At 62.5% G+C, this 21,650-nt stretch overlaps 1 protein-coding gene across 1 annotated transcript in view; it reads left to right on the forward strand.

The window, feature by feature from the left end:
* The window catches only part of PKD1 (polycystin 1, transient receptor potential channel interacting), a 47,283-nt gene that overhangs the window by 15,135 nt on the left and 10,498 nt on the right, over nucleotides 1-21,650 (forward strand). The window contains exons 4-31 of the mRNA XM_084882226.1: nucleotides 511-680; nucleotides 923-1,594; nucleotides 1,715-1,898; nucleotides 2,667-2,887; nucleotides 3,165-3,280; nucleotides 3,910-4,036; nucleotides 4,247-4,488; nucleotides 5,054-5,806; nucleotides 6,614-6,745; nucleotides 6,901-7,076; nucleotides 7,331-7,464; nucleotides 7,983-11,599; nucleotides 11,808-11,957; nucleotides 12,904-13,047; nucleotides 13,146-13,425; nucleotides 13,507-13,720; nucleotides 13,799-13,970; nucleotides 14,322-14,474; nucleotides 15,073-15,217; nucleotides 15,388-16,008; nucleotides 16,149-16,305; nucleotides 16,562-16,814; nucleotides 16,889-17,084; nucleotides 18,511-18,681; nucleotides 18,759-18,902; nucleotides 19,683-19,893; nucleotides 19,993-20,119; nucleotides 21,522-21,638. Coding sequence (XP_084738352.1) covers nucleotides 511-680; nucleotides 923-1,594; nucleotides 1,715-1,898; nucleotides 2,667-2,887; nucleotides 3,165-3,280; nucleotides 3,910-4,036; nucleotides 4,247-4,488; nucleotides 5,054-5,806; nucleotides 6,614-6,745; nucleotides 6,901-7,076; nucleotides 7,331-7,464; nucleotides 7,983-11,599; nucleotides 11,808-11,957; nucleotides 12,904-13,047; nucleotides 13,146-13,425; nucleotides 13,507-13,720; nucleotides 13,799-13,970; nucleotides 14,322-14,474; nucleotides 15,073-15,217; nucleotides 15,388-16,008; nucleotides 16,149-16,305; nucleotides 16,562-16,814; nucleotides 16,889-17,084; nucleotides 18,511-18,681; nucleotides 18,759-18,902; nucleotides 19,683-19,893; nucleotides 19,993-20,119; nucleotides 21,522-21,638 — 9,799 coding nt within the window. The remainder of the gene's footprint in view (nucleotides 1-510; nucleotides 681-922; nucleotides 1,595-1,714; nucleotides 1,899-2,666; nucleotides 2,888-3,164; nucleotides 3,281-3,909; nucleotides 4,037-4,246; nucleotides 4,489-5,053; nucleotides 5,807-6,613; nucleotides 6,746-6,900; nucleotides 7,077-7,330; nucleotides 7,465-7,982; nucleotides 11,600-11,807; nucleotides 11,958-12,903; nucleotides 13,048-13,145; nucleotides 13,426-13,506; nucleotides 13,721-13,798; nucleotides 13,971-14,321; nucleotides 14,475-15,072; nucleotides 15,218-15,387; nucleotides 16,009-16,148; nucleotides 16,306-16,561; nucleotides 16,815-16,888; nucleotides 17,085-18,510; nucleotides 18,682-18,758; nucleotides 18,903-19,682; nucleotides 19,894-19,992; nucleotides 20,120-21,521; nucleotides 21,639-21,650) is intronic.

Genomic DNA, 21,650 nt, shown 5'->3' on the forward strand with positions numbered 1-21,650 from the left:
GGCTAAGTTGCATTGTTTTTATTTTCTATTTATTTTTTTGTTAGTTTTCACCCAAGAGTATTTTTCCATTGATTTTTTTAGAGAGAGTGGAAGTGGGGAGGGGGGAAGGGGAAAAAGAGAAAGAAACATTGATTGATTGCCTCCTGCATGAGCCTGGATCAAGCCTGCAATCCAGGTACATGCCCTTGACCGAAATTGAACCTGGGTCCCTTCAGTCCGAAGGCCAACACTCTATCCACTGAGCCAAACCGGCTAGGTCTAAGTTGTATTGTTTTTGATGGGTGTCAGTGGCTTGGCCCATGGCCCCCCAACAACAGCCCTGCCCTCATGACCTGGCCTTCATACTTGCTTCCTAGTTTGAGACCAGACTCTGAGAGGCCGTTTGTTCACTGGTTGGGGGTTGGGGGCTGACCTCCCTGAGATAAGGACAGCCTAGACTCTCCCTCAAGGCCAGGCTGGTCCCTATACCTGCCCCACCACACTGAGTGCCTGGCCCTGCTCCTCCCACAGAAACCTGAGTGGGAACCCGTTGGAGTGTGACTGTGGCCTAGCTTGGCTGCCGCGCTGGGTAGAGGAGCAGCAGGTTCATGTGGTGCAGCCAGAGGCAGCCACTTGTGCGGGGCCTGGCCCCCTGGCTGGCCTACCCCTCCTTCGAGCCCCCTTGTCTGACAGTGGCTGTGGTGAGTGTGGGCAGGGCCAGCTTCGTTTCTGTGGTACAGCCCTTCCAAGTAGGTCTCCGCAGTGCTCGGTCTCCAGCCTGGATGGTAGATGGGGACCCGGGGAGCAGGGCTGAGACAGACTAACCCGGTCAGGAAGGCCCTCGGGCGCAGGGTGTGGGCAGGAAGTGGGAAGACCAGCATGGGGTGGGCGGGGTGATCTGGGATTTGGAGTGGGGGCTGAGGCAGCCATCTGCCCCTTGCAGGTGAGAAGTATGTTGCCTGCCTCCCCAACAACAGCTCGGGTGCCGTTGTGCTGGCGGCCTTCTTGGTTGCTCAGGAGGGTCCACTGGTGCCCGAGGCCTGCAGTGCCTTCTGCTTCTCCGCCGGCCAGGACCTTGCGGCCCTCTCAGAGCAGGGCCACTGCCTGTGCGGGGCTGCCCATCCCCCCAACACCTCCTCCGCCTGCCTGCCCTTCTGCTCCAGCTCCCCACAGCCCCCTGCCCCTGCCTGCGGGGGCCCCACCATCCTCCAGAATGTCTTCCCCGCCTCCCCAGGGGCTGCCTTGGTGGGGCCCCAAGGACCCCTGGCCTCTGGCCAGCCAGCAGCCTTCCACGTCACTGCCTTGCTGCCCGTCAGCTCCACACACTGGGACTTTGGTGACGGCTCCCCTGAGGTGGACGTTGCTGGTCCGGCCAGCGTTCACCACTATGTGCTGCCTGGGCGCTATCACGTGACAGCAGTGCTGGCCCTAGGGGCTGGCTCAGCCCAACTGAGGACAGAGGTGCAGGTGGAGGCGGCTCCCGCTGCCCTAGAGCTCGTGTGTCCGGCCTCGGTGCACACTGATGAGACCCTTGAGCTCAGCATCCGAAATCGTGGGGCCTCAGGCCTTGAAGCTACCTACAGCATCATGGCCCTGGGCGAGGAGCCAGTCCAAGGTGGGTGCCGCCCTGGGCCCGGCTCACCACTCCTGTTTCTCACCCCAGGGTCAGGGGTGGGGGGCGGAGGCCCAGGTGGGCACTCATTAATGCCCCATCTCTCTCCCTGCCGGTCCTCAGTGGTGCATCCGCTCTGTCCATCTGACACTGAGATCTTCCCTGGTAACGGACACTGCTATCGCCTGGTAGCAGAGAAGGCAGCCTGGCTGCAGGCACAGGAGCAGTGCCAGGCCTGGGCTGGGGCCGCCCTGGCCATGGTGGACAGTCCCGCCGTCCAGCACTTCCTGGTTTCCCGGGTCACCAGGTACCTGAACCCAGCCCTGAGGCTAGGAAGTTGAGGTGGCGAGGCTGAACACTGGTGGGGACAGAGCCTGAGACAGTCAGGAGGACAGGTGGGAGTGGCTGGAGAGGCTCAGTACCAGCCAAGGCTGGCACTGGGGCCAGATCCCCACCTCCTGGGTTCCCTGAGGGAAGAGCCTAGTTAGACAGTGAAATCACATCCTGGACATTCTGTGTACAGAAGGGGAAATCAGTTGAGGGCCAGAGTGGTCAGAACCATGCCCAAGATCATTGGTTAATATGCTTAGCTCCAGTCCCTGGCTCTGACCACAGCTCCTCATTTCTCTCTCTGTCTATCCCTGTCCCTCTGCTTGTTGTGTGCCTGTCCCTATCCCTCTGCCTGTTTCTGTGTCCATCCCTAGCTATGTGTCTATAATTCTTTCCTCCAAGAGAGTCTTCCTACCTTGACAGAGCTATGGAGAATATCCTTTGGAAACTGATATGTGGGTGTTATGGTCCCCAAATGCCGTACCCTGAGCTTCCCCACAGGACGTAGTGCTGGTCTGGTTGAGGCAAACTCCTTTGGCTGGGCCCTTAGCCCCATGGTGAGGGCGGCTGGATGGGAATTACTAAGGGCCTCGCTTTCCAGGTCTGAGCCTCGGTTTCCCCATCTGGATAGTAGGGCAGGCCCACCTGAGGGGCTGCTGTGAGAAGCCTGCTCCTAGAGGGGATGAAAGGAGTGGCACTTGTCTTGGGAATCCCCCTGAGTCCCCGCCCTCCCCATCCTCTGCAGGGGCCTGGACGTGTGGATCGGCTTCTCGGCTGTGGAGAGCGCTGAGGCAGGCCCCCTGTCTCGGGGCGAAGCCTTCAGCCTGGAGAGCTGCCAGAACTGGCTGCCTGGGGAGCCCCATCCCGCTACTGCAGAGCGCTGTGTGCGGCTTGGGCCCGCTGGGCAGTGCAACACAGACCTGTGCTCGGCACCGCACAGCTACGTCTGTGAGCTGCGGCCTGGAGGTGTGCTGGGCTGCTAGGGGGTTGGGGAGTGCCTTCTGCCCTGGGCCAGGACAATGTCCCCCCCGCCCCCCAGCTCCTTTCTTAGCCAGTCAGTGTTCAGTAGGTGTTTGCTGAGCACCTGCTGTCGTCCTGGGCTGGGTGTGCACTGGAGGAAACAAAGATAGAGGAAGCTGGGTCGGGGAGGGGTTCTGCTGCCAGGTGGCTCAGTCCTGCCCTGGCCCCTTTCACTCTCCTCTTTGGCCTGGACCAGTACTTCATTGCACACTTGCCACCCTAGGCCCCGTGTGGGATGCGGAGAACTTCCTCCTGGGAGCGCCCAGCGGAGACCTGCAGGGACCTCTGAGCCCCCTGGCACAGCAAGAGGCCCTCTCTGCCCCCCGGGAGCCCATCGAGGTAGGCCAGCCAAGATCCTGCTCCCGGACACAGATCACCCTCATTGTGTCTCTTTAAAAAACAAGCTGCTTTTTTTTTTTTTTTTTAAATATACTTTATTGATTTTTTACAGAGAGGAAGAGAGAACGATAAGAAACATCGATGAGAGAGAGTCATCGATCAGCTGCCTCTTGCACACCCGCCACAGGGGATGTGCCCACAACCAATGTACATGCCCTTGACCGGAATTGAACCTGGGACCTTTCAGTCCGCAGACCAATGCTCTATCCACTGAGCCAAACCGGTTTCGGCCAAGCTGCTTTTTTAAGGGTCCTTTTTAATTTCCTATGTGCCCAGTATAGATGGTTTAGAACCGAGGTCGCCAACCCTTCGGACCTCGTGGACCATCAGTTGGCGACTGCTGGTTTAGAAAACCCGCTGTTGAGCAGGGAGAAGCCCCTGGCCTGGTGTCCAGGAGAGTTCTGAGCTCCTGTGCCTTTTCTCTCTGTGTCTGTGGATTAAAAACCCACCACGGTGGGGTCCTGCTCTCACAGGTGCTTATGAGGCCCACTTTTCCTCCCGAGCGACGCATGTGGGGCCCTCAGAAAGCCCGTGTCGTGGCTCCTCCTCATCCCTTTCCACTTCACCAGGTGATGGTGTTCCCTGGCCTGGGCCCGAGCCGTGAAGCCTTCCTCACCGCTGCCGAGTTTGGAACCCAAGAGCTCGGCCGGCCTGCCCAGCTGAGGCTGCAGGTGTACCGGCCCATGGGAGGAGCAGGTGGGACCCTGTCCGGGTGGTGGGAGTTGGGGGGCTTGGGTAGCCTCTGTGCGTTGTCACGTCTGCTGATCTCTTGACCACTGGACTGGTCTCCAGCCTCAAGGTGGACAGAATGGTGTCCACAGGGACCTCTCGTGCTGGGCTCCCAAGGACAGATTGGGTAGGGCTTGCCCGTAAAGCAGGACCTGTGATACCTTCTTTTCCTCACAGGGGGCCCAGCAAACAGCAGCGAGCCTGAGGGAAGGTCCCCGGAGAACAGGACTGAGCTGGCTCCTGACTGTACACCAGAAGGTGTCTGGTGCCCCAGAGCCAACATCTGCCTGCCACTGGACACCCCCTGCTACCCTCAGGCCAACGGGTCCACGGCAGAGCCCGGGCTCCCAGGGGCCTCCTACACACTGTGGAGGGAGTTCCTCTTCTCCGTGCCTGCGGGGCCCCCTGCCCAGTACTCGGTGTGTGTCCCCGGCCTGGGTGCCATCTGCCTCCCCTCAGCCACCTGGGTCTGGTCTCCCCATGAAACATAGACAATATGCAGATTGTTCCAGAGTCCATGGGCCCCCTGCCCACCCCCGTACCCACCCCCGGCGTGTCAGAGCCCTTGTTCATCTCCCAGCACAAGGGGCTCCCGCCCAGGACCGTTACCCTCTGTGCCCTCTAAGGAGACTCCAAACCTCTTGGCTTGGCCTTTTCCTCCCCTTCTTCAAGTCTCGGCTGCAGTGTCTCTCAGAGGTCTCTCCCCGTCTGGGAAGCCCCACTCTGCCTGCACTCTCTATCTTGCCTTGTGCATGTTCTGTTTGTCTGAGGCCGTCCCTCTGTCCCCACCACGAGTGCCTGGGGCCCCGTGAAGCCTGGGAGAGTGTGAGTGACTGATGGGTGTCGGGATCCATGGGGAGGAGTGACTCCAGGTTACCTGTGAAGGCCCTACCTCCCTGTTGGAGCCCTGGCCCAGTGTTCTCCGCAGGCCCTGACCATGGCCCGCTGTGAGGCCCTGACACAGCCCACCTCCCTCTCCTGTAGGTTGCCTTCCGTGGCCAGGATGGCCCCCTGCTCCCTGGTGACCTCATAGGCTTCCAGCATGATGCCGGCCCGGGCGCCCTCCTGCGCTGTACCCCAGCACTCAGCCAGCCTGGCCCCAAGGTTCCTTACTTGTCTACCAATGCCTCGGCCTGGCTAGGCTGCCTGCCTACCCAGCTAGAGGCCAGCCAGGCCGGCCAGGCCTGTGCCCTGCGGCTGCTCACTGCCACGGAACGGCTCACCCCCCTGCTGGGCCTCACGCCTAACCCGGGGCTGAGGCGGCCGGGGCGCTATGAGGTCCGGGCCTCAGTGGGCAACAGCGTGTCTAGGTGGAACCTATCCTGCAGCTTCGACGTGCTCTCCTCAGTGGCCGGGCTCCGGGTGGTCCACCCCGCCCCCTATGACGGCCTCCTCTACGTGTCCACCAATGGCTCGGCCTTGGTGCTCCAGGTGGACTCCGGCGCCAATGCCACCGCCACGGTGCGCTGGCCCGGGGGCAACATCAGTGCGCCCTTCGAGGCCACCTGCCCTGACTCAGTGGCCGCCCTGGTGCCAAGCTGTGCGCAGGCCAACAACACCCTGTTCTCAGTGTTGGCACTGCCGGGACTCAGTGAGGGCGAGCATGCAGTGGAGGTTGTGGTGGAGAACAGCGCCAGCCGTGCCAACCTCAGCCTGCGGGTGAAGGTGGAGGAGCCCATCTGCGGCCTCCGAGCCGTGCCCAGCCCCGAGGCCCGCGTGTTGCAGGGCGTCCTGGTGGTGAGTGTTGCCAGCAGGTCTGTACGACCGCCCTGAGCTAAGGTGCCCGGGCAGAGTGGCCTCCCCCCGATGATGAAAAAGCTGGCTAATGGGCAGGTCCTGTCAGGTGGCCGTTATTCCTAAATTACTGAGAAGTCACTTCTCTGTGCTGCTGCAACAGGGGCTCTCAAAACGTTTTTTCCACCCTCACGTTTCAAGAAACAAATTGTGAAACTCTTCACACCCTTCTGACCTCATTAACCCTGGGTGTGTTTTCAGGCCCCAAGCACTTTCTGAGGAGGGTCTGATGCCACCTGGCCACGTCAGGGCCTCTCTGGGAAGGGGCTGTCCCTGGGCCTGGGGTGCCACCTGAACAAGGCAGCCACCAGCTCTTCCCTCTGCACAGAGCTTGGGAAGGGCGGTTTCTGACAGTCTTGCCCTGTATAGTTGTCCCCCAGCCTGCCCAGTCACACCTGTTCTGTCAGGTGACGCAGGTAAACAGGCATGAGACGCATTGAGACTCACGTGCCTTCCCAAAGGGCACTGTGCTGTTCAACCAGGGGGCTGGACCAGGAGCTCTGGAAGGCTGTGCAGGTTCAGGGATGGCAGGTGGGGAACTGAGGTGCAGAGAGGTCAAGGAGTGACTAAACCCAAGCTCAGCCCCAGACCATGTGGCTCCTTAGTCGAGGGTGAGCCCTGAGCCCTCCTCCCCCACTGTGTCTTCAGGTCCTGCCCCAGGAAGCCCCACAGGGAGGAGTGTCTGGGACGGTAGACGTGGGCTGGGGGCAGAGTTGGTCACCGTGGGCTGACGCTGTGCCCTTTCCTCAGAGGTACAGCCCGGTGGTGGAGGCCGGCTCGGACGTGGTCTTCCGCTGGACCATCGATGACAAGCAGTCGCTGACTTTTCACAACGTGGTCTTCAACGTCATCTACCAGAGCGCTGCGGTCTTCAAGCTCTCGGTGCGTGAAGGCGCGGGAAAGGCTGCGGGTGGGCGGACGACTAGTGCTCGCCCTTGCCTCTGTTTCTGCTCCGCGCTGCTCCTGACCACCCTGGGGGAGCCGGGGGTGAGTGCAGAGTTCTGCTGGCTCCCTGAACACCACCACCGTCTCCACAGCTCACAGCTACCAACCACGTGAGCAATGTCACTGTGAACTACAACGTCACCGTGGAGCGGATGCATAAGATGCGGGGCCTGCGGGTGTTGGCGGTGCCCCCTGTGCTGACCCCCAATGCCACGTTGCTGCTGTCGGCTGAGGTGCTCGTGGACTCGGCCGTGGAGGTGGCCTTTCTGTGAGTGCACTGGGCCCAGCAGGTGGCAGGGGTGGCAAGTTCTCGCAGCACCCCTTCCCCAGTCCCCTCACCTGTCCGGAGGTGATGGGTACGTAGGATCTAGGAGGGGGCAGGGGCTGCAGCAGGGCTGGGTGGTACCCTGAACGAAGGTACAAGAACAGTGACTGTAGCCAGCAAGGATGCCCCCTATGGGAGCGGCCAGCCTGTCCCACTCATTGTCCCAGATGCTCACTGCCTGCCTGCTGCCCCGGCAGGTGGACCTTCGGGGATGGGGAGCAGGTGATCGGCCAGTTCAAGCCTCCATACGACGAGTCCTTCCAGGTCCCCGACCCCACTGTGGCCCAGGTGCTGGTGGAGCACAACACCACTCACACCTACACCGTCCCAGGTGAGGCGGGCCCACAGCCTTGCTGGCCCCCTTGGGCAAGCCCTGCTTCACTGGTTGCTTGGGGTGATGGCCCAGGGCCTTACTAGGGTGAAAAAGGGGTGCCTGGGGGTGAGGGGTGGACTAGGTCACTGAACCCTGAGAATTGAATTTGCTGAAAGGAAACTAGATCTTCCTATGTCCTTCCCTGAGCCTTCTTTGGTAGAGAAGGGGTAGAGGGTTACTGTTTAGTTACTTTCCAAATTCCAGATCCTCATACACAGAACGCAGAGTAAATAGCAGGGTTCCCACAGTTCTTGCTTTGCACTGGCTCACTCTCTTACCTCAGTGAAGTCTTCCTTAGAGAGTCTGTTCCTCATTCAAGCTCTGCTGTAGCGCTGTGTCTTGCTCTGTGTTGATGGCACCCTATTCACACCTTCTAAGAGGTTCCGGCGCACAGCAGCCCTCGGGGTTGGGGAGGGTGGTGCTAACAGGCGACAGAGTGGCCACAGCGCCATTCCCACTCCGGGCCTGTCCCCCAGGTGAGTACAATTTGACCCTGCTCGTGTCCAACGCCTTCGAGAACTTGACGCAGCTGGTGCCTGTGAGTGTGCGTGCCCTTCTGCCTGTCGTGGCCGTGGCTGTGGGCAGCCCTGTCCTGGTGGCTGGCCGGCCCATCACCTTCTCCCCTCACCCACTGCCCTCGCCTGGGAGCATCCTGTACACGTGGGACTTTGGGGATGGCTCCCCAGCCACGGCACATCACCAGCCAATGGTCAACCACACGTACACCTCGAGGGGCACGTACCACGTCTGCCTGGAGGCCAACAACACCGTGAGCAGCACGGCGGCGTGCACTGATGTCCGCGTCTTTGAGGAGCTCCGTGGCCTGAGCGTGAGCCTGAGCTCGGCCGTGGAGCAGGGCACGCCGGTGGTGGTCAGCGCCGCCCTGGAGTCGGGCGACAACGTCACGTGGACTTTTGACATGGGGGATGGCACGGTGCTCACGGGCCCGGAGGCCGCGGCGGAGCATGTGTACTTGCAGGCTCGGAACTACACAGTGGCCGTGGGCGTGTCCAGCCCAGCCGGCCACCTGGCCCAGAGCCTGCCCGTGCGGGTCTTTGTCCTGGAAGTGCTGTGGATCGACCCTGTGGCCTGCATACCGGTGCAGCCGCAGGCCCGGCTCATGGCCCACGTCACGGGGAACCCTGCCCACTATGTCTTCGACTGGACCTTTGGGGATGGCTCCTCCAACACGACCATCTGGGGGGACCCGACTGTGACGCACAACTTCACTCGGAGCGGCACGTTCCCCCTGGTGCTCATCCTGTCCAGCCGCGTGAACAAGGCGCACTACTTCACCAGCGTGTGCGTGGAGCCCGAGGTGGGCAACGTCACCCTGCTGCCCGAGCGGCAGTGTGTGCGGCTCGGGGACAAGGCCCCGCTGGTGGCCCACGCCTGGCCCCCGTTCGCCTACCGCTACACCTGGGACTTCGGCACTGAGGACGCGCCCTGCGCCGGGGCCCCCGAGGCCACGTTCACCTACTGGGATGCCGGCTCCTACCTGGTGACGGTCACCGTGTCCAACAACATCTCGGCTGCCAACGACTCTGCGCTCGTGGAGGTGCAGGAGCCCGTGGAGCTCACGGGCATCAGGGTCAACGGGTCCCGGGTGCTGGAGCTGCAGCAGCCTTACCTGTTCTCCACCGTGGGCCACGGGCGCCCCGCCACCTACCGGTGGGAGCTGGGGGACGGCGCCCGGCTGGAGGGCCCTTCGGTCACTCACAGCTACACCAGCACAGGCCACTTCACCATCAGGGTGGCCGGCTGGAACGAGGTGAGCCGCGGGGAGGCCCAGCTGAACGTCTCAGTGCAGCGGCGCGTGCAGGGGCTCAGTGTCAATGCCAGCCGCACGGTGGTGCCCCTGAACGGCAGCGTGAGCTTCAGCACCTCGCTGGAGGCGGGCAGTGACGTGCGCTACTCTTGGGTGCTCTGTGACCGCTGCACACCCATTCCCGGGGGCCCCACCATCTCCTACACCTTCCGCTCTGTGGGCACCTTCAGCATCATCGTCACCGCTGAGAACGAGGTGGGCGCTGCCCAAGACAGCATCTTCGTCTACGTCCTGCAGCGCATCGAAGGGCTGCAGGTGGCTGGCGGCGGCGGCGGCTGCTGCTTCCCCACCAACAGCACCCTTCAGCTACAGGCCGTGGTCAGGGACGGCACCAACATCTCCTACGGCTGGACTGCCCAGCGGGACGGCGGCACAGCCCTGGTGGGCAGCGGCAAAACCTTCTCGCTCACTGTGCTCGAGGCTGGCACCTACCACGTCCAGCTGCGGGCCACAAACATGCTGGGCAGCGCCTCGACCAACCGCACCGTGGAGTTTGTGGAGCCCGTAGGGTGGCTGGCTGTGGCTGCCTCCCCGAGCCCGGCCCCTGTCAACGTGAGTGTCACCTTCTGCGCCGAACTGGCTGGTGGCAGTGATGTCATTTACACCTGGTCCCTGGAGGAAGGACTGAGCTGGGAGACCCCAGAGCCATCCACGACCCACACCTTCCCCACTCCCGGCCTATACCTGGTCACCGTCACGGCCAAGAACCTGCTGGGCTCGGCCAACACCACCATTGAGCTGGCCGTGCAAGTGCCTGTGAGTGGCCTCAGCATCAGGGCCAGCGAGCCGGACGGAAGCTTTGTGACGACTGGCTCCACTGTGCCCTTCTGGGGGCAGTTGGCTTCTGGCACCAACGTCAGCTGGTGCTGGGCTGTGCCAGGCGGCAGCAGACACGGCCAGCACGTCACCGTGGTCTTCCCTGATGCCGGCACCTTCTCTGTGCAGCTCAACGCCTCCAACGCAGTCAGCTGGGTCTCCGCCACACACGGCCTCGTGGTGGAGGAGCCTGTTGTGGGGCTGGTGCTGTGGGCCAGCAGCAAGGTGGTGGAGCCGGGGCAGCCGGTCCACTTCCAGGTCCTGCTGGCCTCGGGCTCGGCCGTCAGCCTCCACTTGCAGGTTGCGGGGGCCGGCCCCGAGGCGCTCCCCGGGCCTCGCTTTTCCCGCAGCTTCCCCCGGGTCGGGGACTACACGGTGAGCGTCCAGGCCGAGAACCACGTGAGCCGGGCGCAGGCGCAGACCCGCGTCCTGGTCCTGGAGGCCGTGGGCGGGCTGCAGGTGCCCAACTGCTGCGAAGCGGGCATCGCCACCGGCACCGAGAGGAACTTCACGGCCCGGGTGCAGCGCGGCTCTCGCGTGGCCTACGCCTGGTACTTCTCCCTCCAGAAGGTCCAGGGGGACTCGCTGGTCATCCTGTCGGGCCGCGAGGTCACCTACACCCCCGTGGCCGCGGGGCTGCTGGAGATCCACGTGCGTGCCTTCAACGAGCTGGGCGGCGTCAACCAGACCCTCGTGGTCGAGGTCCAGGACGTCATCCAGCACGTGGCGCTGCGCAGCAGCCGCTGCTTCACCAACCGCTCGGCCCGGTTCGAGGCCGCCACGAGCCCCAGCCCCCGGCGCGTGGCCTACCGCTGGGACTTCGGGGACGGGGCCCCGGCGGAGGACACGGAGGATCCCTGGGCGGACCACTCCTACCTGCAGCCCGGGGACTACCACGTGGAGGTGAATGCCTCCAACCTGGTGAGCTTCTTCGTGGCGCAGGCCACGGTGACTGTCCACGTGCTGGCCTGCAGGGAGCCCAAGGTGGACGTGGCCCTGCCCCCTCAGGTGCTGATGCGGCGCTCCCAGCGCAACTACCTGGAGGCCCACATTGACCTGCGCGGCTGTGTCAGCTACCAGACGGAGTACCGCTGGGAGGTGTACCGCGCCGCCAGCTGCCAGCGGCCGGGGCGCACGGCCCGCGTGGCCCTGCCCGGCGTGGACGTGAGCCGGCCCCAGCTGGTGGTGCCCCGCCTGGTGCTGCCCGTGGGCCACTACTGCTTCGTGTTTGTGGTGTCGTTTGGGGACACGCCCCTGTCGCAGAGCATCCAGGCCAACGTGACAGTAGCCCCCGAGCGCCTGGTGCCCATTGTGGAGGGCGGCTCCTACCGAGTGTGGTCAGACGTGCAGGACCTCGTGCTGGATGGGAGCAAGTCCTACGACCCCAACCTGGAGGACGGCGACCAGACCCCGCTCAGCTTCCACTGGGCCTGCGTGGCCTCCACGCAGGTCAGGCTCTCGGCAGGCAGGGCAGAGGAAGGGCGCCTTCCGGTCCCCTCGGGTTTGCACCAGTGAGCCCAGCACGGGAGAGGGTTCATCTGCTGGCAGGGTCCTGGTGGGTTTGGTCCCAGCAGGGGGAGGGGGCCCCCTGCTGTCCTCCGGGTCAGGCTCTGCTTTGAGGGGGGCCAGGTCTCACCGCCCCTGTTCTTGGCCACAGAGCGAGACTGGCGGGTGTGTGCTGAACTTCGGGCCCCGCGGAAACGGCATTGTCACCATCCCTCGGGAGCGGCTGCAGGCTGGCGTGGAGTACACCTTCAGCCTGACGGTGTGGAAGGCTGGCCGGAAGGAGGAGGCCACCAACCAGACGGTGGGTGCCGCCTGCCCTTGGCCTGCATTGGGGGGGGGGGGGTGCCTCCTGCAGAGAGCACCGAACGCCCTTCCAAGGTTTTCTCTGTTTGAGTACTTCCAGAGGCTGGCTGTTCTCCTCTAAGTCACTACTTTTGATACAAACATCTAACAATACACTCTGCTTCAGCAGTATTTCCTCCCGAGCCTTAGAGGAGCCATACAGCTCCTGTGATTTGTGAAAAGTAAACTGTCCCAACAGCACAAAGGCAGCAGTGAGGAAACACACTCTCCGCAGAGTGGCTGTCCTGGTTTCCGAACAGGGAGGCCTGCTCTTCCTCCGAGGGCATTGCTCTGCTCCCTCCCCTGGACTGACCGGGCCGTCAGGACCCTGTGCAGTGACCCATGTCAGCCACTCCAGCTGCTGCGGGGCAGGGCCTGCTGATGGGAGCCGGTGTGCCAGGCTTTGCTGGTGCCTGGGTTAGGTTGTCTGTCCCCAATGCCAGGCCTCTCCCGATGGCCTGCCTGGGGTGTCTGGGCAGGTAGGAGCTCCGCGCAGGGACCAGCCCAGCTGGGCTGTGTGAGGTGGACCGGCCCCCAGGACAGCAGCCCCTCCGGAGGGGCTGTAGACTCAGCTGTCCCCCCCTTCCTGTGTGCGTTCCTATGGGGCACTTACCAGGCGCCACCTGTGGGACGGGCCCAGGATAGGCACTGGAGGCTGCAGTGTGGTCTCTGCCCCTTTGGATGATCCCTGCCCCCAAATGGAAGATCCAAAACCCGATGAATGCCCGGGGTGAGGGCCCAGCTCACTGTCCTTTGGGAGCTTGGACTTGCGGCCTAGAGGGAGCTTCCCCATCTGGGGCAACAGCACGTGCAGAGGAAGAGGCCTTCTGGGCCCACACCCACCGACCTGGGCAGCAGAGGCCTCGCCTCAGGGCTGGCCTCCTGTAACGCCGCCCCGTCTCCAGGTGCTGATCCGCAGTGGCCGGGTGCCCATCGTGTCCTTGGAGTGCGTGTCCTGCAAGGCGCAGGGCGTGTATGCCGTGAGCCGCAGCTCCTACGTGTACTTGGAGGGCCACTGTGACAACTGCAGCGAGGGCTCCAAGCGAGGGGTGAGCTGGGTAGAGTCGGGGCTTAGGTGGGGACGTGTCCCAGCCTCGAGGGCTCAGCAGCCCCCGTCCTGCCCCTGAGTGCCCATCTGCACCCACAGCTCTGGGCCGCTCGCACCTTCAGCAACAAGACGCTGGTGCTGGACGAGACGAGCACCTCCACGGGCAGCACGGGCATGCGGCTGGTGGTGCGGCGCGGCGTGCTGCGGGACGGCGAGGGCTACACGTTCACGCTCAGGGTGCTGGGCCGCTCCGGCGAGGAGGAGGGCTGCGCTTCCATCCGCCTCGCCGCCAACCGCCCTCCGCTGGGGGGCGCCTGCCGCCTCTTCCCGCCGGACGCCGTGCGCGCGCTCACCACCAAGGTGCACTTCGAGTGCACGGGTGAGTGCGCTGGGCGGAGGCGGGAGGCCACGTGGCGCCACGGGCCTGCGTGAGCGGCTGAGGTGACCCTTGTGCCCGCAGGCTGGCGGGATGCGGAGGATGCGGGCGCCCCCCTGGTGTACGCCCTGCAGCTGCGGCGCTGTCGCCAGGGCCACTGTGAGGAGTTCTGTGTGTACAAGGGCAGTCTCTCCACCTACGGGGCTGTCCTGCCACCCGGTTTTGCACCCCACTTTGAGGTGGGCCTGGCCGTGGTGGTGCAGGACCAGCTGGGTGCTGCCGTGGTCGCCCTCAACAGGTGAGCAGGGCCCCTGGGAGCAGGGCCTCGGGGATGGGAGCAGGGGCTGCTGCCTGTTCACCTATGACCTCTGCACAGGTCTCTGGCCATCACCCTGCCAGAGCCCCCAGGCGACGCCCTGGGTGGCCCCCCAGAGCTCACCCCGTGGCTGCACAGCCTCACGGAGAGTATGCTGCCCAAGCTGCTGAGACAGGCTGACCCCCAACATGTCATCGAGTACTCACTGGCCCTCATCACTGTGCTCAACGAGGTCAGTCCCGGGGCGCTGGGGGCTGGGGCGTTTGCCCTCAGCGGTTGGGTGCTGGCCCAGAGCAGTACTTCCGACTAGACCCTCGATTCTTGCCAAAGGCTTGTCCCTGGCTCCCGACAAAATCCCTAACCTCCTTGAAATGGCCTCTCCTCTCAGCAGACCCTCCTGGGACCCTCCCCAGTGTTAGACCCCCTGCCTTGCTTCTCCGTGCACCCCAGAACCTCAGGAGGGCCCTTGAAGAAACAGGGTTGAGTCACTGCCCACATTCTGCAGCACCGGAGATGTCTGCACTGTGCCCACAACATGGCTGCCTGTTGTCCACTGATGGCTGCCTTGTGCCCTTCCCCACAGCACGAGCAGACCCTGGCCGTGGAGGCGGAGCCAGACTTAAGGTGGCAGCTGCAGGCTGAGATACGCAAGAACATCACCGAGACCCTGGTCTCCCTGCGGGTCAACACCGTGGACGACATCCAGCAGATCGCAGCCGTGCTGGCCCAGTGCATGGTAGGATGGGACCCAGGCTCCTGGCAGCGCTGGGCCTCCCTGCCGAGAGTCCGGCTGGCCCTGTGCCCTTCCTGGGGGAGCCCAGCCTGAGCCGTAGGCGCCCCCAGGGTGACCCTGCAGGACGGCCCAGGGCAGAAGGAGGGCCCCGCTATGGAGAGGGCTGACAGGGTTTCTCCAGCCCCGAGGCTGCCGCCACCTCACCGAGGAGCGGGGAGCTGCTGGGCCGGGCCACGTCGCGATGGGGGTGGGGGCACTGTCCTGGGGTGCCAGGGCATTGCCCAGAGGCCTCGGCAGAGGAGCAGAGCGCCTTCTGGGAGTCTCCCTGTCTGCCATGTGGCATTTGTGGCGACTTGTGTGGCGGGGGGCCCGGAGGGCCATAGTACCTGGATTCGTTGCGGGGAGGGAGGAGCCCCAGAGGGGCTGTCAGCGTGGGGGGAGCTGTGTTTGGGGTGGTTGGAGGCACCCGATGGGAACAGGCAGGCTGTGGCCACGGAGGGCACCCCAGAATCACAGCGAATGGGATGGCGTTAAGCTGGGCCAGGAGCTTAAGGGAGCTACCAGACTGGAGTGAGGCTGGACACGGCCCGGGTTCCCTCAGGTGTCCAGCAGAGAGCCTGTGTGCCTCTCGTGCCAGAAGAAGACATTGCTCAAGCTGGAGGCCATGATGCGCGTCCTGCAGGCCGAGACCACTGCGGGCACGGGGACACCCACCGCCATTGCCGACAGCATCCTCAACATCACAGGTGTGGGCTGCGGCCGGGACCGTGGTACTCCCCAGCCCACCATCCGTCTGCCCTGCCGCTGCTCCACCTCTCTCCCCCAGCCTCTCTTCCTTGTCACAGTTCTCCCGCCAAGCTCTCCCCCAACCCTCCCACCGCTCCTGCCAACCTCGCCCCTGTCTCCCCATCCACAGGCGACCTCATCCACCTGTCCAACTCCAACGCGCGGGACCTGCAGCCCTCAGAGCCGGGGGCCGAGCTGCTGCCACTAGTGGTGGCATCCACGGCCTATCGCCTGTCGTCATCCCTCATGTGCATCCTCATGCGCTCCCGTGTGCTCAACGAGGAGCCCCTGACCCTGGCGGGCGAGGAGATCGTGGCCCAGGGCAAGCGCTCCGACCCCCTGAGCCTGCTGTGCCAGGGCAACGCCTCGGGCCCCGGCTGCCACTTCTCCATCCCCACTGCCTTCAGCGGGGCTCTGTCCAACCTCAGCGACGTGGTGCAGCTCATCTTCCTCGTTGACTCCAACCCCTTTCCCTTTGGCTACATCAGCAACTATACTGTCTCCACCAAGGTGGCGTCGATGGCCTTCCAGACGCAAGCCGGCGCCCAGATCCCCATCGGGCAGCTGGCCTCGGAGCGTGCCATCACCGTGAAGGTGCCCAACAGCCCTGACCAGGCTGCCCGGGTCCACCGCATCCCTGCTGGTTCCGCCACCGTCCCGCCCCGGGCCTCGGTCAGCGCTGTGGTCACCCCCAACCACACCAAACCTGAGGCCGGGCTGCACCTGCAGCTCACCTACACGGTGCTGAACGGTGGGTGCCGTGGGCCGGGCAGCGGGCTGAGGGGAGCCGGGGAGGAGCAGGAGCTGTTCCCAGCATGAGGCTCCCGCAGCCCTGCGGGAGGGCGGGTTCACAGGCGGGTGGTCGTCTGACCCTTTACATGCCGCCCCCAGAGCACTACCTGTCTGAGGAGCCCGAGCCCTACCTGGCCGTCTACCTGCACTCGGCGCCCTGGCCCAACGAGCACAACTGCTCAGCCAGCAGGAAGATCGGCCTGGAGGCGCTGGCGGGCGAGGACCACAGGCCCTACACCTTCTTCATCGCCCCGGGGTGAGGACGGAGTGGCCTCCAGGCTGGGCACCGGGTCTGACACACCAGACCAGGACTGGTGGGCATGGGTGGGCCAGTCTGAGGGCGAGCTGGACGTGATTAGGCTCCCGGTGGCAGCACGTGTGCAGCAGAGTGACTGGGCGTGGCCAGGCTGGCCTCGCACGGTGAGCGTGGCTGTGGCTGAGAAGACTGCCTGGCCCGAGCCGAGGGGCTGGCAGGCAGGTCGTGGCTGTGACATTCCCCCTGCTCCTAACAGGACCAGAGACCTGGGCGGGAGCTACTACCTGAACCTGACCAGCCACTTCCGCTGGTCCGCTCTGGAGGTGTCTGTGGGCCTGTACACGTCCCTGTGCCAGTACTTCAGTGAGAAGGAGATGATGTGGCGCACGGAGGGGCTCGTGCCCCTGGAGGAGACCTCGCCCAGCCAGGCTGTGTGCCTCACCCGCCACCTCACGGCCTTCGGAGCCAGCCTCTTCGTGCCGCCCAGCCACGTCCACTTCATCTTCCCTGTGAGTGCGGCCCGGCTCCATCCTGAGCCTGAGGCAGGCCGTGCTTCCTGGGCCTGACGGCTCTGTCTCCCCAGGAGCCGGCCTCGGCCACGAACTACGTCGTCCTGCTGACGTGCGCCGTGTGCCTGGTGACCTACGCGGTGATGGCCGTGATCCTGCGCAAGCTGGACCAGCTCGACGTCAGCCGGGTCCGCGCCATCCCTTTCTGCGGGAAGGGCGGCCGCTTCAAGTACGAGATCCTGGTCAAGACCGGCTGGGGCCGTGGCTCAGGTGAGGGGCCCCTCCCTTGGCTCCGGCCACTCTCCCTAACCGTGATCGTAGACAGCACAGGACAAGGGCTCATTGCCCAGACGCTGTGTGACTGTGGACAGGCTGTCACCTCCTGAGGATGAGAGCAGTCTGGGCAGCAGGTGCCGTCAGCCTGGGTGACCGTCTCTGTACGGCCATACGGGACCTCCCAGTGTGCGCAGGCCCTGGAAAGCCAGCTTAGTGAGCAGAAGGGGAAATTATTTTGTTATTTTTTTGTTAATCCTTATCTGAGGATATTTTTCCATTGACTTTTTTTTAGAGAGGGAGGTAGGGATGGGGAGAGAGAAACAAATCAATTGGTTGACTCCTGCTTGCACCCTGACTAGGGCTAGAGAATGAACCTGCAACCCAGGTCCATTCCCTTGACCAGAAATTGAACCCGTGACCCTATGGTCTGCAGGCTGATGCTCCAACCACTGAGCAACACCAGCCAGGGTGGAAAATGATTATTAAATGATAACAAATCATTGTAAAAATAAATAAAATAAAGATTATTTCCAAGATGGTAAAAGTCATTAGTTTAAACAGTATAGTGTAACTTGAAACATTTAGTTAGTACAGCTTACTTAAAACAGACACACTGGGAATTAAAGTGTTTTATTTCTTTGTGAAAAACTTACCAAGAATAGTTTGTGTTCTCTCATGTAACTCACCATGTGGAGTGAACATCTTACTGTGCCCTGGCGAATTGCCAGATTCCAGCATTTCTTGTTTGCCCTCTCCATATCATGAAATACCTTGGAGAGTTCTTTTAATATGAAACTCTCGCCCCCGTATTTGTTCTGTAACCTCGTTGTCTGTTTTGTCACGGCCACTGTCCTTACTTATGCGGGAAGTTTGTCACTGACTGCTTTCTGGAGTCTCTGGCAGGGTCTGCACTCCCATGGCTGCTGCCTCAGTGGTTCATTTACCTTTGGTTCAGAATCCATGTCCAGCATCATTACCGTTTTTCACGTATTCGCTGTGCTTTCCTCTTTGCCGGCCAGTGCCCCGCTCTGATGGCCATTCTTGTAAAGCCCGGGGGACGGGAGGCAGCACGCTGGGTGGTCTGTGGGAACTGAAGGATGCACCATGGCCGCTCAGCGGCTTTGGAAGAGGTGGGCGATTGGCTGCTGGTCAGGCTGTGCATCCTTATTTACACAGTGGACTGAGAGTGAGCAGCCACGTTTATGTTTCACACAGTTACAGTTAACGTACCGTCATAACTAATACATGAATCATGTCATTGGGGGCTGTGTTTAACAAGTTAGGTGACTGAGATTTGTGTTCATACGAGCTGAGCAGAGTGAGGACCGCCTGTACGTGAATGCAGACAGGAAGGAAAAGGCTGGTCCCATGGCTGGTGGGCAGCAAACCTAGAGCCATACGGCCTCCTTCCGTCCCCCAGGCACCACGGCACACGTGGGCATCATGCTGTACGGGGCGGACAGCCGGAGCGGCCACCGGCACCTGGACGGGGACAGAGCCTTTCACCGCAACAGTCTGGACATCTTCCAGATCGCCACCCCGCACAGCCTGGGCAGCGTGTGGAAGATCCGCGTGTGGCACGACAACAAAGGTCAGCGCGGCACCTGCCCCCCCTTTCCTTCCTGCCGGCACTCTGCGCCCTGACCGCTCCCGCCCGCCCCCCTGCAGGGCTCAGTCCCGCCTGGTTCCTGCAGCACGTCATCGTCCGGGACCTGCAGACCGCCCGCAGCACCTTCTTCCTGGTCAACGACTGGCTGTCCGTGGAGACGGAGGCCAACGGGGGGCTGGTGGAGAAGGAGGTGCTGGCAGCGAGTAAGGCCCGCTGCCCCTCCCACCCCGCACCCCGCACCCGGCACCCCGCACCCGGCACCCTGCACCCCGCACCCGGCACCCGGCACCCCGCACCCGGCACCCCGCACCCCGCACCCAGCACCCCGCACCCGGCACCCTGCACCCCGCACCCGGCACCCCGCACCCGGCACCTCGCACCCCGCACCCGGCACCCCGCACCCGGCACCCCGCACCCCGCACCCGGCACCCCGCACCCCGCACCCGGCACCCCGCACCCGGCACCCCGCACCCGGCACCCCGCACCCCGCACCCGGCACCCCGCATCCCGCACCCGGCACCCCGCACCCCGCACCCCGCACCCCGCACCCGGCACCCCGCACCCGGCACCCCGCACCCCGCACCCGGCACCCCGCACCCCGCACCCGGCACCCCGCACCCCGCACCCGGCACCCCGCACCCGGCACCCCGCACCCCGCACCCGGCACCCCGCACCCGGCACCCCGCACCCGGCACCCCGCACCCCGCACCCCGCACCCGGCACCCCGCACCCCGCACCCCGCACCCGGCACCCCGCACCCCGCACCCGGCACCCCGCACCCCGCACCCCGCACCCGGCACCCCGCACCCCGCACCCGGCACCCCGCACCCCGCACCCCGCACCCGGCACCCCGCATCCCGCACCCGGCACCCCGCACCCCGCACCCGGCACCCCGCACCCCGCACCCCGCACCCCGCACCGGAGGCCGGAGGAGCAGCCGCGCCGCTGGCCTCCCGGACCCACGGTGCCCTCTCTCTCTCCAGGTGACGCGGCCCTGCGGCGGTTCCGGCGCCTCCTGGTGGCGGAGCTCCAGCGGGGCTTTTTTGACAAGCACATCTGGCTCTCCATATGGGACCGGCCGCCGCGCAGCCGCTTCACTCGAGTCCAGCGGGCCACCTGCTGCGTTCTCCTCATCTGCCTGTTCCTGGGCGCCAATGCTGTGTGGTATGGGGTCGTGGGAGACGCTGCCTACAGGTGGGTGCCTGTGAGGGTTCGGGTGTACTCCCCATGCCCAGCCCCTCCTGTGCCCCTCCCGGCCTAACCTAGCCAGGTCTCTCCTCTCTTGTCACGTAGCTCGGGGCCCGTGTCCGGGCTGATTCCGCTGAGTGTTGACACGATCGCCGTTGGCCTGGTGTCCAGTGTGGTTGTCTACCCCATCTACCTGGTTATCCTGTTCCTCTTCCGGATGTCCCGGAGCAAGGTGGGCTGGGCCTCGGACTCTGGAGAGCAGAGCCTCGTTCCTGTGCAGAGGGCTGTGCTGTCCGGTATGGCAGCTAAAGAGGGACAGTCAGCAAGGCCTTTAGCTGAGAAAGGGAGAAATACAGCTGTTGAAACGATGAATGAACGAGGCAATGTCACTACCCACAGCACAGACATTAACAGGACTGGTAACTCAGAAGAAACAAGTTCCTAGAAAGACAAACTACCAAAACCGCCTCACGGAGAAACAGAAAACCTGAGCGCACATGTAGCAAGTATAGGGTTGAATTTAAAACCTCCGTGAAGGGAAGCCAGGTGGCCGCACTGGTGATTATTCCAAACAGTTACAGAAGCAGCAGTTCTTCCCAGACTCACAAACAGGAGGGCGAAAATAAATACATTAAAAAAAAAAAAAAATCCAGGAGGGCACACTTCCTAACTCACCCCACAGCCAGACGGGCACCACAAGACGAACCACCGACCCCTCTCCTTAGGAATATGCAGGCAGAAACCCTCAACAAAATAGCAAATCACATCCAGCAGCTCATAAGAGAGGACATGACCAAGAGGGATGTACCCCAGGAGTCCAGTACGTGATAGGAGCATGTGCAGCTGCTTACATTCAAACAGGATCAGCACCTCGGTCCTCAGCTGCTCCAGCTACAGTTGAAGTGCTCCCTAATGTCAAAGGCCAACACGGGCCAAATAAGGTTTAAGTTTATGTGGGCCACAAAAAAAACAAAAGCTTCAATTTTTATAGAAACGTAGGTTTATTTCGATAGAGACATGCTGAATACAAAGGGCTGAAATAAATGAGTCATCATTAACATAAAACAATAGAACATCTTAATAAAAATACTTTTTCTTAAACATTAACTTACCAGACACTGAACAACTACACAAATTAAGTGTAATGCAAATAAACCTATTTTTCTTGTTCTCTGATAGCGAAATATTTCCTGTTGAGCACACCAAACAAGTCAGTACAAGACTAATGACATGGCAATTGGCTGCTAAAATATTCGCTGCTAGTATTAGTGGAGAGAAATGGTGCGCCTGTGTGTAAGGGAAATGAATGCAACACAATCAGTCATTAGCGGATGTTGTAGTTTGTTATTAATTATGTATAACAGGATATTGTAAAGATTAAGTTATGAAATTGTTATTAAGACGTTTCTCATATACAGTTATACTGGCTGGGCCACAAAAATCTTCGAAGGTTGGTGGGCTGCGAGTTTGAGGTGCTTGGGCTGTGGTGACAGTGCAGGTATCGAATGTGTGCATCATTCTAGAACATTCTCTAGGAAAATCTAGTCCAGACTCCACATTCTCAGGAGGTTGCATGTCTCCCTGGAATAGGAGCTAGAGCTGCTCCTGCTGACCACCTACCTCTCTCCCTGCAGGTGGCTGGGGCCCCAAACCCTACACCCACAGGGCAGCAGGTCCTGGACATGGACAGCTACCTGGACTCCTCTGTGCTGGACAGCTCCTTCCTCGCCTTCCCTGGGCTCCGGGCCGAGGTGAGGGCTCCC

The sequence above is a fragment of the Pipistrellus hanaki genome (genome assembly GCF_964339955.1).
Source record: "Pipistrellus hanaki genome assembly, chromosome: 4".
Taxonomy (NCBI): Eukaryota; Metazoa; Chordata; class Mammalia; order Chiroptera; family Vespertilionidae; genus Pipistrellus; species Pipistrellus hanaki.